The following is a 15001-nucleotide window of genomic DNA, read 5'->3' as shown; positions in this document are numbered from 1 at the left end:
CCCGCGGAGCCACGGTGTGGGGCCTCCAGGTGATGGTGTTCCATACCGGAACAGAGTTCCAGGAGAAGAAGAAAAAGCCACAGTCCCAGAAAAACTTTCTTGCCTCACCTAGCAGGCTAGCTAAAAAGCAAAAGATTTTAACTTTCCGTCTCTCTCCTGAGAAAAAGGAGCCGAGAGCTGGGGAAAAGCAGGAAGGTGCTTCCTCGGCTCTGCAGCGGTGAGAACGCAGGGGAGTGTATGTGTCCTTGAACATAAACCGCACTGAAGAATTCGCTCGGCTTCCCCCCCTTTCTCTCGGACCCAGCTTAAAGGCACAGAAAGGCACAGAATTCATGTCTGGCATAGAGCAGGTGATAGGGGATACAGCATCATAAAGTCACCCCAAGACAGTCTATTAGGTCTATTATGAGTTATTTTTTGAATAGATATGAGGTAACAGACAAAAGGCCTTAAACAGAGTTACTTACTATACATTATAAACTAAAAGAACTACTAGTAGATTACATAAAACAGTGCATGACATAAAGGTACCTATATTATAGCTAGCAAAGAAATAGTATAGATTAGGAGTCAATGTAACTTACTACCAAATTGATGATAGTGTACAGAGTCCTTTCACTCAACTGCCAGGAGAGTAACCCAAAACTCACGGTAGAAGAAAATAGTAGGAGACGGGACTCCGCAGTGATGGCGAATTCTTCCCACAGCGACCCCAGCCTGTCTCCCCTCCGATCCCGAGAGCGAGAGAGAGCTCGGAGCTGAGTCCATCCCCTCGCCCCCCAGCCAGAATCTCATGGTATCTCTGCCCTTCCCAAGAGAAAAGCCCCCGGCTAAGGGGGTGCAGCTGGCTGCACCCCTTCCCCCACCTTGGCCATTTCCTTTGTCTCTCTTAAGTACCGGTTGTTATTATCTCTTAGCAACAAATGGGAGAAAATTCCCTCAGAGAACAAGAAAAAAAAAGAAAAAAATCCTAACATCCAACAAAGATTAACTGGTTAATGAGGCCCAAAGGTTTAATAGTTGGAAAGAATTGTGGAAAATTGCTGCTGTTCCTTTGACTTTTTTACTCCCTTCACAAACCCTTTCATAAATTGTAGTTCTTTTTTAGTTTTTCCTTCTTTTTCGTAATAACACTGTACATATTGCTGTCCAATTTAAAATTTCACTCTGCTGAACTGAATGTCTTAAAATACAAATGAGTTCGGAATTTCAAGCTTCAGCCAGAGAATTTCAGTTAATTTGAAAACAAAGCAAAGCATTTATAGGACTCTTGTATATAGGACCCTCTTGGCTGACATTTTTTTGTCATGTTTACAGTTTTGTAATGTACACAGTTGTTGTGGTTTAACCCCAGCCAGCAACTAAGCACCACACAGCTGTTCACTCACTCCTCCCTCCCTGCAGTGGGATGGGGAAGAGAATTGGGAAAAGTAGTTTGACAGTTGGACTTGACAACTGTTGAGGTTGACGGTTGGACTTGATAATCTTAAAGGTCTTTTTCAACCTTGATGATTCTATGGTTCAATGATTCTATGAATAGTAAACCTCATGGGTTGAGATAAAGAAAGTTTACTAAGATTAAAAAAGGAAAAGAATAGAATATACAAAACAAATGATGCAAAATGCAATGGCTCACTAGTTGCTGACTGATGCCCAGCCCATCCCTGAGCTGTGATTCCAGCCCCCTGGTGAACTCCTCCCAGTTTATATGCTAAGTATGACATCACAGAATGTTATGGGTTGGAAGGGGCCTTAAAGATCATCTAGTCCCAAGTCCCCTGCCCTGGGCAGGGAAACCACCCATTAGATCAGGTTGCTCAAGGCCTTATCCAACCTGGCCTTGAACACTGCCAGGGTTGGGGCATCTACAACCTCCCTGGGCAACCTGTTCTGGTGCCTCACCACCTTCACAGTAAAGAATTTTTTTCTTATGTCTAACCTAAATTTCCCCTCTTTCAATTTGTATCCATTACTCCTTGTCCTATCACTACAGTTCCTGATGAAGAGTCCCTCTCCAGCTTCCCTGTAGGTCCCTTCAGATACTGGAAGGTTGCTATGAGGTCTTCATGCAACCTTCTCTTCTCCAGGCTGAATAGCCCCAACTTTCTCAGCCTGTCTTTGTAGGTGTCAGGAAAATTAATCCACAAACACCAGAGGTTTATGTCCAAAAAGGAGACAGAGGAGTCCTGTTACTTCATTCGAATAAAGGGAGAGGCCATGGGCATTTCCCATGGGGTCTCTCAAATTGTTAGAGGATGCAGTCTCCTTTTTATCCTAATTTCCTGGCTGCATTTCCCTCTCTTTCCCCATTGACTGAGGTACTTGAGAGGTACAGACGCCCTTCTAATGTGTACTCCCCCCCACACACACATTTTTCTTTTTTCTTGTGTCTCTGTTCTTTTTCTCTAAGTCCAGGGATTTAACACGGTCTTGAGTGAGTAACAGTCTGTGTCAATTAGTGAAATTCCTATGGAATTTATGGTTCCTCCCATTGCTTCTTTCACCTCTCAGTATCTGGCTTTATCTACCAGCAGGCCCACTGTTTGTAAAGACATCTCCTTCTCATTCCTTTCATAGGGGAAGTGCTCCAGTCCTCTTATCAACTTCATGGCCTTCCTCTGGACTTGCTCCAACAGTTCCATGTCCTTCTTATGTTGAGGGCACCAGAACTGTACTCAGTACTCCAGATGGGGTCTCACAAGAGCTGAGTAGAGGGGGAAAATCACCTCCATCAACCTGCTGCCAAGTCTCCTTTTGATGCAGCCCAGGATGTGGTTGGCTTCCTGGGCTCTGAGCTCATACATGGAATATTGTTTGGGTCAGCTGTCCTGGCTGTGCCCCCTCCTAGCTTCTTGAGCACCCCCAGCCTTCATTCTGGCAGGACATGAGAAGCTGAAAAGTCCTTGACTTAGTATAAGCACTACATAGCAACAACTAAAACATCAATGTGTTATCAACATTATTCTCATCCTAAATCCAAAACACAGCACTGTACCAGCTGCTAGGAAGAAAATTACTTCTATTCCAGCTGAAACCAGTATACAAAATAAATGTCATATAAATAAAAATCCAGCTTTAACTGGAGGATTTTAAAAGTTACAACAATTTTTAAAATTACTATATAATATATTAATACTTGAATGAGATTTTCCTCTCACATCTTCAATTTTTGTCATACTTTTCTCCACTCATCTCCAGATGGGGCTAAAACCATTTTCTTTTAAGTTTAATGAATACTTATTTTAACAGTGAGTCCAAGTTAATTACTCAGTACTTTGACATATGAAATGTTATTTTGTGTAGATGCAGGGGGTTTTTGCCAATCCTATTAAGTTTGATTATAGCAACTGTACACTCTTTTCTACAGTGATGTTTCCCTCACTTAAAGAATTCAGATAAATAACTACTACTTCTTTTATTTTCTTTTCCTGAAGTCGAACAACTTATCCTTACACGGAAACCCAGATGTATAGCCAAAACACTGGGGGAAATTACTTCGAAGGAAGTTCTGCACAGGCAACTACAGTGGTCTCCTCTCATAGTATGGTGGGCACCGGAGGGATTCAGATGGGTGTTGCAGGAGGACAGCTCATTAGCAGCTCAGGAGGGACCTATCTGATTGGCAATTCAATGGAAAATTCTGGTCATTCAGTGACTCATACAACACGGGCCTCCCCAGCTACAGTAAGTACTTCAGAACTATGTTAAATCTTTGGGGATATTTCTTAATCACTATGATGTTCTGGCATGCTGACATGTTTCTGTAGCAAAAAGCATATTATGTTGGCAGAATCAGTAATACATGGCTTTGTCTTGCAAATATTTACATTTAGTTTAACTCTGTACATGTAAATAGTACAGTGCTGTCATGGTTTAATCCCAGCTGTCAACTAAGCACCACGCAGACACTCACTCTCACCCAGTGGGATGGGGGAGAGAATCAGAAGAATAAAAAGGAAAAAACTCATGGGTTGACATAAAAGCAGTTTAATAATTTTAAAATGGAAACAATAGTGATAACACTGATAGGAATAAAAAATTATAAGGAAAAGAAAAATATAACAAAGAGAGTACAAATAAAATCCAAGAAAGACAAGTGATGCAAATGAAAGCAATTGCTCACCAACCGACTGAGCCAGTCCAGCTGCCCAGTCAGTCCCCAAGCAGTGGCGCCCCTGCCAATGTCTCCCCTAATTGTATTGCTGAGCATGACATCATATAGTATGGAATATCCCTTTGGTCAGTTAGGGTCCCAGTTAGCTGTCCCAGCTGTGTCCCCTCCCGACTTCTTGTCCACCCCCAGCCTACTCATTGGTGGGGCAGCGTGAGAAGCAGAAAAGGCCTTGACTCTGTGTAAGCCCTGCTCAGCAATAACTAAAACATCCCTGTGTTATCAACACTGTTTTCAGCACAAATCCAGAACACAGCCCCATACCAGGTACTGTGAAGAAAATTAACTCTATCCCAGCCAAAACCAGTGCAGTTCACTGGGGATGCTTGCATGCATAAGAATGTGGATGAGATTGAAAATCTTGCTGCAACCTCCTTTCAGGTAGTTGTAGAGTGATAAGGTCTCCCCCGAGCCTCCTCTTCTCCAGGCTAAACAACCCCAGCTCCCTCAGCCCCTCTCCTCATATGACTTGCTCTCCAGACCCTTCACCAGCTTCCTTGTCCTTCTCTGGACACGCTCCAGCACCTCAATGTCTTTCTTGTAGTCAGGGGCCCAAAACTGAACACAGTATGGGCAGGGACATCTTACACTAGATCAACCTGACCTTGAACACTTCCAGGTATGGGGCATCCACAACTTCTCTATGCAACCTGTTTCAGTGTCTCACCACCCTCATTGTAAACAGTTTCTTATGTCTAATCAAAACCTCCCCTCTTTCAGTGTTCAATCATTGCCCCTTGTCCTACTGCTACAGGCCCTACTAGAAATTTGTTCCTTTCTTATAAGCCCTCTAAGTATTGAAAGACTCCCTAGACCCTTCTCCAGGCTGAACATCCCCAACTCTCTGTCTTTCCTCATAGGAGAGGTGTTCCAGCCCTCTAATCATCTTTGTGTCCCTCCTCTGGAACCACTCTAACAAGTCTTGCTTGTGCTGGGGACCTCAGAGCTGAATGCAGTACTCTAAGTGAGGTCTCATGGGAGTGAAGTAGGGGAGAAGAATCACCTCATTTGACCTGCTGGCCATGCTTCTTTTCATGCAACCCAGGGTGCGATTGTCTTTCTGTGCTGCAAGTGCACATTGCCAGCTCATGGCAAATTTTTCATCCACCAGTATATCCGCAAGTCCTTCTCCTCAGAGTTGCCCTCAATCTGTTCATTCCCCAGTCTGTATTGACACTGAGGATTGCTCTGACCCAGGTGCAGTACTTTGCACTTGGCCTCTGTGAACTTCATGAGGTTTGCATGGGCCCACTCCTCAAGCCTGTCAAGATCCCTCTGGATGCTACATAGCAAGTCAACTGCATCACTCAGTTTGGTATCATCTGAAATCTTGCTGAGGGTGCACTCAATCCCACTCTGTGTTACATTGATGAAGATATTAAACAGTATTGGTCCCAGTATGAACCCCAGAGGGACACCACTAGTCACTGATCTCCATTTGGACATGGAGCCATTGACTGTAACTCTTCAGAAGTGGCCATCCAGATAGTTTCTTATCCATCTAACAGTCCATTGATCAAATCCATATCTCTCCAAGTTAGTGGCCAGAATGTTTTGGGGGACCGTTTCAAAGGCCTTACAGAAGTCCAGGTAGATGACATCCATAGCTCTTCCCTTTTCCACTGATGTGGTCACTCCATTGTAGAAATCCACTAGATTAGTCAAACATTATTTGCCTTTGGTGAAGTCATGTTGGCTGTGTCTCCAATCACCTCCTTGTTTTCCATGTTTTGACATACACGGAATCACGGAATGTGTAAGTTGGAAGGGACCACTGGAGGTTGACTAGTCCAACCTCCCTGCTCAAGCAAGGGGCCTAGAATACATTATTTAGGATTGCATCCAGACAGTTCTTGAATATCTCCAGGGAGGGAGACTCCACAATCTCTCTGGGCAATGTGTTTCAATGCTCAGTCACCTGCACAGTAAAGTTCTTCCTAATGTTAAGTTGGAACTTCCTGTGTTCCAGTTTCTGCCTGTTGATTCTCGTCTTATTGCTCGGCACCACCAAGCAGAGCCTGGCCCCATCCTCTTGGCACTCTCCCTTCAGATACTTATATACCTTGATAAGATCCCCTCAGTCATCTCTTCTCCAAGCTGAACAGGCCCAGATCCCTGAGCATTTACTCATAAGTGAGATGCTCCAGTCCTCTAATCATCTTTATAGCCCTCCACTGGACTTGGTTGAAGAGCTCCATGTCTCTCTTGTACTGAGGAGCCCAGAACTGGACACAGCACTCCAGGTGAGGCCTCACCAGGGCTGAGTAGAGGGGCAGGATCACCTCCCTCTACCTGCCGGCAATGCTCTTCCCAATGCACCCCAGGATACCATTTGCCTTCTTGGCCACAAGGGCACTGCTGGCTCATGGACAGCTTGTTGTCCACCAGGACCCGAGGTCCTTCTCCACAGAGCTGCTTTCCAGCAGGTCACCCCCAGCCTGTACTGGTGCCTGGAGTTATTCCTCCCCAGGTGCAGGACCCTGCACTGACCTGTGTTGACTTTAAGACAGTTCTTCTCTGCGCGTATCTCCAGTCTTTTGAGATCCTTCTGAATGGCAGCATAGCACTCTGGAGTATCCATCACTCCTCACAGTTTTGTATGGTCAGCAAACTTGCGGTGAAGGCACTTTATTCCTTCATCCAAGTCATTGATGAATAAGCTAAATAATACTGGACTCAATACTTTTCAGGACAATGTGTTTCATGATCTTACCAGTCACGGAGGTGAGGCTGACTGGTTGGTTGTTTCCAGGGTCCTCCTTTTTACCCTTTTTAAAAATGGGTACAATGTTCCCCTTTTTCCTGTCACCAGGGTCGTTTCCTGACTGCCATGACAAATATAATGCAGAATGACTTGGCCACTGTATCAGCCAATTCTCTCAGGATCCTGGCATGCATCTTGTTGGGTCCCATGAACTTGGTGCATGCTCAGGTTCCTCTGGTGGTCACAAACTGATCTTCTCCTATGATGGGAGGGACTTCTTTCCTCCAGTTATTGCCTTGAGGTTTGGGGCTTGAGAGATGTGGGAAGAGAGATTTTCATTGAAAGCTGAGGCAAAAAAAATTGTTGAGTACCTAAGCCTTTTCCATATCGGTTGTCACCAGTTCTCCTGTGCTATTTATCAGGCTGGATATGAGAATACATTTTCTTTAATCTTTCTTTTCTGGCCAACGTACCTGTAGAAGCCCTTCTCATTCTTCTCATCCCTTGCCAAATTCAGTACCAGCTGTGCCTTAGCTTTCCTGATTCTATCCCTACACATTTGGGCAGCATCCCTATATTCTTTCCAGGTTCCCATGTCCCTGTTTCCACAGCCTGTGCATTTCCTTCTCATACTTTAGGTTTGACCAGGAGGTCCTTACTAGGCCATTCTGGTTTCCTGCCTTTTTTGGTTTGCCTGATCTCTTGCATGTGGGAATCAAGAGCTCTTGTGCTCTAAGAATAATGTCCTTGAAGAGCTGCTGGCTCTGTTCAGCTCCTTTATCCCTGAGGGCAGTTTCCCAGGGAGTCCCATCAACTAATTTCTTGAATAACTGAAATTTTGCTCTCTTAAAATTCAAAGTCCTGACTCTACTCTTCACCTGGCCCATATTCCTCAAGATTGTGAATTCCACCAGGGCATGATCACTGCAGCATGGGCTGCCACCAGTCTTGAGAACTCTAATTAGTTCTTGACATCTCTAATTAATTTAAGGGTCTTGATATATAGGGTTCAACTCATACAAGCACTAATCAATTGAAACCTAAACAGTTCAGCTTAAACTGTGATGTCAAACACATGCTGTTTTAAATTTACTAGAAAGTAGAAATAAACCAGGTAAACTAGACCAACACACCAGTTCAATTTTTCTTGTTTTGTACCTGGTACATTTCACTTTTAATCCTAATTCTACCTGCACCATCATAATATTTTTTCATACTTGTATAGAGAATTTAAGAGATCACAATAATATGTAGCCAGACCTGCTTCTTAATGTAATACTCATCAAATGTATTCAAATATTTTGAATTAATTTTGAATAATTTTCACATGAAGACAAATGAACCAGGCATAGGGCTTTTTATAACCTCTGACACTTTTGCCATATCAAGATTTAGTTCTGTTTCACTGTTTACAATAAACAACTTCATTTTGTTTTATTCACTGTTACTAATCAAATAATTACATTTTTGTAACTAGCAAATTAAGTAACATTGATAAGATTTTAGCTGTTCCTGATAATTCTACTAATACATTGTAGCAATTTGAAATTATATTACATGTATCCTACTTGAATGATGAGCCTGGGTAGGTTACTGATGGTTAATGTCAGGATGGGCAGCTACAGCAAAGACTAATTAGAAAATTAACTGCCCTATAAATGATAGAATTTAAATCACCCTGCACTTTTTACTATATGTAAATGTTTTAAGGATTGTTCTGATAAAATTTGCATTGTAATACCAATGTTTCCTAATGTCAAAACTTCCAAAATGTGTATATAGTTATTAAATTAAAAAATGTATTATGCTTGTCAGCCTGGAAGGAACTCCCATCTATTAGTTCTGTTTTTTCTAACAAGCATTAGGGTTGACTGTTATTCATCAGTCATCACTATCCATAGGAACTATTGACTCAGAAATGTATCCTATTTCAGTCATGCTTGTGTGCATCAAAATGTACATGGAAATAAAAACAAAGCCAATATGAATTAATTAATTAGTTCATACTTCTGAATTAATTAATGAATACTCCTGGTACTAAGTACAGTGTGCCAAGCACTCTCCTGATGGAAAAGAAAGCATGGCACCTTTCTAAAATTAACCATTTGATAATGGAGTGGGAGAAAAAGAATAACAGCCACAAATAAGGAGGACCAATAGTAATGTCAAATCCTGATAATATAGTTTTGGAGGAAGTATAGTTCTTTTAAGAGAAAAAAAATATAAAAATGTGTAAGCTTCCATAGCCTTATTTTAAGCTGGAGTAGTTTTGATTTGGAAAGTAGTTTGAAATAAGATTTTATTTATTCAAACAGCCAACCTCTTTCCAGGTAAAGGAATTTTTTTCCTTTTTCCTCACCCCTCTGGTAATTGGCAGCACAGTTTTTATAGCTGGATTCATCCTAAAATGAACAAACTGTTTCAGATTAAAAAATCAGAGATACATGGATCTTTATGTTATATTGGAAAATTAAATTACCTAGTCTGACCTTTTAATCATACAGGCCTGACATTTTTATTCAAATCTTCTTCTGAACACAATGACTTCTTTTGTGAAAAAGGCATTCAGTCTAGGTTTCCAAACACAAGAAAGTGAATAATCTGTTTAATCAGTCATTCAAATGTTCAAGTACTATCACTGTTAAAAATGTTGGTCAATTATGAATTAACTAGTGGGGTGGAAGTTTAGAGGATTTGGGGGTCATGTACTCTCATTAACCTCTGTCCCCCAAGACTCTGCCTCCTGATTTGTTCTGCTCCATATCTGTGAAGCATCATGGCTTGTTTCTATCCCTTCCCAGGAAAAGAGATAACTTTCAGTGTTGCACAGTAGACAGAATTATATATATGTCCTCCTCTGCCCTGGGAGCCCCATACAGCCCCCACTGAATTTCCAGAAAATCCCCATGAGACTAAGGTCAGATACACTTGCACCATTTACATTCTGGCCTCATATGCTTATATTGCTCATTTCTCTCTAGCTTTCAGCCATTATCTTTTGTTGTGTTAAAAATTTTAAATTGCATTTAAAAATTAAATTTAAAAAGCCCTGTAGCACTTAGTATTTTGTTTCTAGTTTTGCCTCTTAATGTATTTATTCAGTAGATCACATACCTATATCAGCATGTTATATTTAGTGTATTCTTTGCAAACAAATTGTTTCTGAAATAACTCTTTGTGGTGGGTTGGCCTAGCCCCCAGGTGCCCACAAAGCCACTCTCAATCCCACTCCTCAACAGTCTGTTTTGCCTCTGACGATAATTGGTGAGTGATCTCCCTGTCTTTATTTCAACCCATAAGCTTTTTGTCATTTTTTTTTTTTCTCCCCCTGTCCAGCTGAGGAGGAGGAGTGATAGAGCAGCTTGGTGGGCACCTGGAGGCCAGCCAAGGTCAACCCACCACACTTTCAAAGGCAAATCAGATTTGACTTGGTGAAATTATTTTAATTTATTGCAAATTAAACAGAGCAGGACAATGAGAAATAAGAACAAATCTAAAAACACCTTCCACCCACCCCTCCCTTCTTCCCAGGCTCAACTTTGCTCCCAACTTTTCTACTTCCTCCCTCAGAGCAGCACAGGGAGACAGGGAATGGGGGTTGCTGTCAGTTCATAACACTTTGTTTCTGCCTTTTCTTCCTCTTCATGTTCTTGTCCTGCTCTAGCATGGGGTCCCACCCGCAGGAGACAGTCCTCCATGAACTTCTCCAATGTGGGCATTCCCACTGGCTGCAGTTCTTCACAAGCTGCTCCAGTGTGGTTTTTTTTCTCCATGGGGTGCAGTCCTTAAGGAATGGACTGTTCTAGCATGGGTCCCCCACAGAGTCACAGGTCCTGCCAACAAACCTGCTCCAGCATGGGCTCCTTTCCACAGGCCACCATTCCTGCCAGGAGCTTCCTTTAGGGCACATCCACCTTGTCCATCGTGGAGTCCTCCATGGGCTGCAGGTGGATATCTGCTCCACTGTTAACCTTCATGGGCTGCAGGGAAATCTCTGTTCAGATGCCCTGGAGCACTTGCTCCCCTCTTTCTTTACCGATCTTAGTGGCTGCATAATTTTATTTCTCACATATTCTCACTTCTAGCTGCCAGCGTGAAGTTTTTTTTACCCCTTCTTAAATATGTTGGGACAGAGACTAGCAACATCACTGGCCCAGATTTGGCCAATGGTGGGTCTGTCTTGGAGCTGGCTGGAGCTGTCTGACATGAGAACAGCTTCTAGCGTCTTCTCTCGGAAGCCATCCCTGCACTGCCAGGTCTACCAAAACCTTGCCACATAAACCCAATACACTCATATGGAAAAGTATTCTCATTATTAAAAATTGGTCAAAGGAACACAATGATGTTTTGTATCCGAGGTATTAAAAATTTGATATTGGAGATGCCTCTGAATCCCTGAAGTGAATTTCTGTCTGTTCTTTTTCCTTTTTTTCCAGTAAAAATGTATAAAGTAGGTCAAACATGACTAGCCACTGCTATCGTTATAGTTCAAATCTTAGTGGCATGGTGTTAGCACTTTTCTAGAGTAGTGGATTTCTGTGTGTTTGTTGTGGTTTAACCCCAGCCAGCAACCAAGCCCCACGCAGCCACTTGCTCGCTCCCCCACTAACGCAGTTCTTAGTGCCTGAAGCACGAGCTCTGGCGTGCCCCAGGTCAGAGACAGTCCAGCTGCGTTACTTCTGCCTGTCGCAGAAGCGACTTCGGCGTCAGGAAAAGAGCTGCTGGCTGAGCTAGCTAGCTGGCTTCTTTGCAGAGGGAGGGAACACGGCTCTTGTTTGAAAGGGAGACACGGGAGGAGCCGATGATACAGGCTCACGTTAGTTCGGAGATAAAGGAAGAGAGAGTGGGTTCTTCTGGTCTGGCTTCCAACAGGTTTATTGTCAGAAGTTTAGCAACCAGAACACGGCAACGATCTTAATCCTAATAGCCCCGGGAGCCTTTTCCCTCAGTTTTATAGGGGGTTTGAAAACCGCGGGGAAAGGGGAAAACAACCAATGAGCTACAAGCCAGGGGGAGGATACAATGTAACAAGAACCACTGGGATAAACCGAGAGGCGGGAGTTATAACAGAACCAATGAACACCCGAGTAACCGAGAATTTTCCCGAACAGGGGGAGGTGGCTTGGACCCAGGCACCGCCCAAGGGGGTGCAGCTTAGGTTTCTGAGCCGCCCATCAACCCACCCTCTGAGTCTACCTCTTCCGGAAACTCAATCCAGGGGATGGGCTGGGATTGATTGGCATCACGCTGCCCCAGCCCCGCAGTGGGCTGGGTCACACCAACACCCCACCAGCAGGATCAGGGAGAGAATCGGAAGGGTAAAAGCTGGAGAACTCATGGGTTGAGATAAAGACGGTTTAATAGGGAAATTAAAAGCCACGCACACAAGCAAATCAAAACAAGCAATTAATTCACTGCTTCCCATGAGCAGGCAGGTGTTCAGCCATCTCCAGAAGAGCAGGGCCCTATCATGCATAACAGTGACTTGGGAAGACAAAGGCCATCACTCCAAATGTTCCCCTCCTGCCCTTTCTCCTTCTTCCCCCCACTTTATATACTGAGCATGATGTCATGTGGTCTGGAATATCCCTTTGGTCACTTGGGGTCACCTGTCCTGGCTGTGTCTCCTCCCAACTTCCCATGCACTCCCAGCCTTCTCGATAGTTTGGCAGTATGAAAAGCAGGAAAGGCCTTGATTGCTGTGTAAGCCCTGCTCAGCAATAGCAAAAACATCTCTCTATTATCAACACTGTGTTCAGCAGAAATCCAAAACACAGCCTCATATCAGCCACTGGGAAGAAAATTACCATACCTCAGGCAAAACCAGCACGGTGTCTAATTAAATAGACAGTTTGTTCTTAAAGTGCCAATTGATCTCTTGCAAATTGTCTTGTCATATTTTTTTCTGAATTTTTAAAAATAATTATCTGAACTTTCTGTTTTGTTTCTCAATCCTGATTTCCTGATGGGACTAACTCTTGTGGAAGCATACAGCTCTTGCTATATGCTTTTTAGCTCAGTGGAGTGTGCCTGTTTTAGAAATCCTATTTAAGCTTGCCAAGGTTTTGGGGGGATTTTTGAGTCTGTACCATAACTGGCAGATCAACTACAGGGCAGCTTAGGGGTTTAGAATCTCAAGTGTATGAGAAAGGTGAGGTATACAGACTACTCTTTGATTTCTAAAAAGGGATTGCATTGAAGAAAAAGAGTGGAATTGATAATTTGACCAGCCATTTGAAACATCCAATAGGGAAATAAAAATGGACACTGAATTGTCTTTTGAGAACTTAGGGAGAAGGGAGTCATCTGGTATAAACACCAAACATTTTGAATTTTTACCAAGTCATGGATGTTATGTATGCTTCTGCTCCATATGTTGGCCCTGTATGTTGTTTTCTGATCAAAAGAAATATTTATATTCATCAGTCAATATGCATACCCTGTGCACATGCACAGTACTGAAGATAACTGTGCTGTGTTTATTGTAATGAAATTTAATGGATGGTGATAGCATCTGAAATACCCTCACATCAACATCAGAAAACAAACAAAATAATTAACGTCCCCATTAATTTCTCCCAGCTTTCCTATCTGATTGGGGACAGAAAAGAAGTCCTCAGACTAACTAAACATTTCATCTGGGAAAGGTGTGAATTTTGGAGGCCATTATTTTCTTGAACTTCTCCATCTTCCCCTTAATTATTATAAATATATTAGTTACAGTATTATGTTTTGGAAGGTAAACAGAAATAAGTGATACAGTAGCAGAGACCACAACTATGTCTAACTCTGTCTGTGGATTACCATAAATTTCAGTATTTTCATTATTTGACTGCTGTTCTTACTGAAGTGGACAACACTGTTCCAGTAATTCATTATTTTCTCTCTTGTTCTCCTTTGAATATGAACTACCTCCTGCTATTTGTGCATCTAGTCCAATATAAACACTTCTAAAGCTTTTCTGAGTTCTTTAAAAGTTGGCATATATAAAATATCAGATATATTTCATGATCTTTTTGTGTATATGTACAAAACTTTTTTTCACAAAAAAAAAATTGCTTTTTTTTCTTCTGTCTTTCAATTACTTTTTCATTCTCTTGAGCAAAATCCAATATAACTAGTAAAAGCTTTACTACAGTTGCTTAGTCTGTGAGAACTTTCAAGAGAATCTTTCACATTTTTCTGGGTGTTGGACCTGTGAGTTCTCTTTGTATGGTCACTGATGCTTCATTTTCAAGTCTTTGCATCTAGGCAATTTTGTCTGCCCAATTCAAGGCTCTGGTACGAGTACCTCTTCAGAGGACAGTAGCATTTGTATGAATGCACTATTTTGAAATATAAGTGGAAGGGACGCTGGAGTTCTCATCCATTTATCATATAACACTTTAATATAGTGATGTGCATAGACCTTGTTTTAGGATTGTCAATCAGAAAGTAAGAATTGTTACCAGGAAAAGCTATAACAGCAAATACAGTTATTACTAGTATCCAAGACTTAATTAGCTGTGCTGAATTTAATTTTTTTAATACACATTTGATGAATTAATAATTTTTTCACAACTTATTTTGTATTTCACTTGGCTTAAAGCCTACAACGGCAACATTTTTGAAACAGATAAAATTTGCTAAATATATAGCAGATAAAAATTAAAGGGAGCAGATGAAGTTAAAAATAGGTGCCTGTGTAGAGACATGGACTTCTTTTGGACATAAGGCAGCAGATATCTTAAACTTTAGGATATTATCAAAAGTAGTCTGTTTTACTGTCAGTGAAGAGGGGTTTAGAAAGGCAAACAAATATAGATAATGAATTAGAGGATGTCCATGTTAATTTCAGTAACTTAGAGCTTAAATTTCTTTTTCCTTATGTCCTAACTTCCTCAGAACAACTTAAGTATTTTGTGTCAAATACTTGAATCATGATGAAAGCAAGTTTTCCTTGCCATTGACTTTTAGGAAGGAAGTTTTTCAATGTGAATTGGGTAAAGTGTTTTTCTATGTATATACTATAGAGACATCTGAGATGTTAATGTATATATTCATCTGATAAAATGTTAATGGACAAAAAGACTTTAAAAATAACGGTTAATAAGATTACATAAAGGCTGAACATTGTAGGATTTAGT

The 15001-nt window shown here is 41.8% G+C and overlaps 1 protein-coding gene across 2 annotated transcripts in view; it reads left to right on the top strand.

Annotated features, from left to right (window-relative positions):
- The window catches only part of LOC103618999 (transcription factor RFX3), a 154850-nt gene that overhangs the window by 55692 nt on the left and 84157 nt on the right, over positions 1 to 15001 (top strand). For both annotated transcript variants that reach the window (XM_008637471.1, XM_017739026.1), the window contains exon 3: positions 3435 to 3684. In XM_008637471.1, coding sequence (XP_008635693.1) covers positions 3435 to 3684 — 250 coding nt within the window. The remainder of the gene's footprint in view (positions 1 to 3434; positions 3685 to 15001) is intronic.

This window comes from Corvus brachyrhynchos, unplaced genomic scaffold, assembly GCF_000691975.1.
Source record: "Corvus brachyrhynchos isolate BGI_N302 unplaced genomic scaffold, ASM69197v1 scaffold357, whole genome shotgun sequence".
NCBI lineage: Eukaryota > Metazoa > Chordata > Aves > Passeriformes > Corvidae > Corvus > Corvus brachyrhynchos.
Note: the sequence above shows the minus strand (reverse complement) of the source record. Positions and strands in the feature narration are given on the sequence as shown.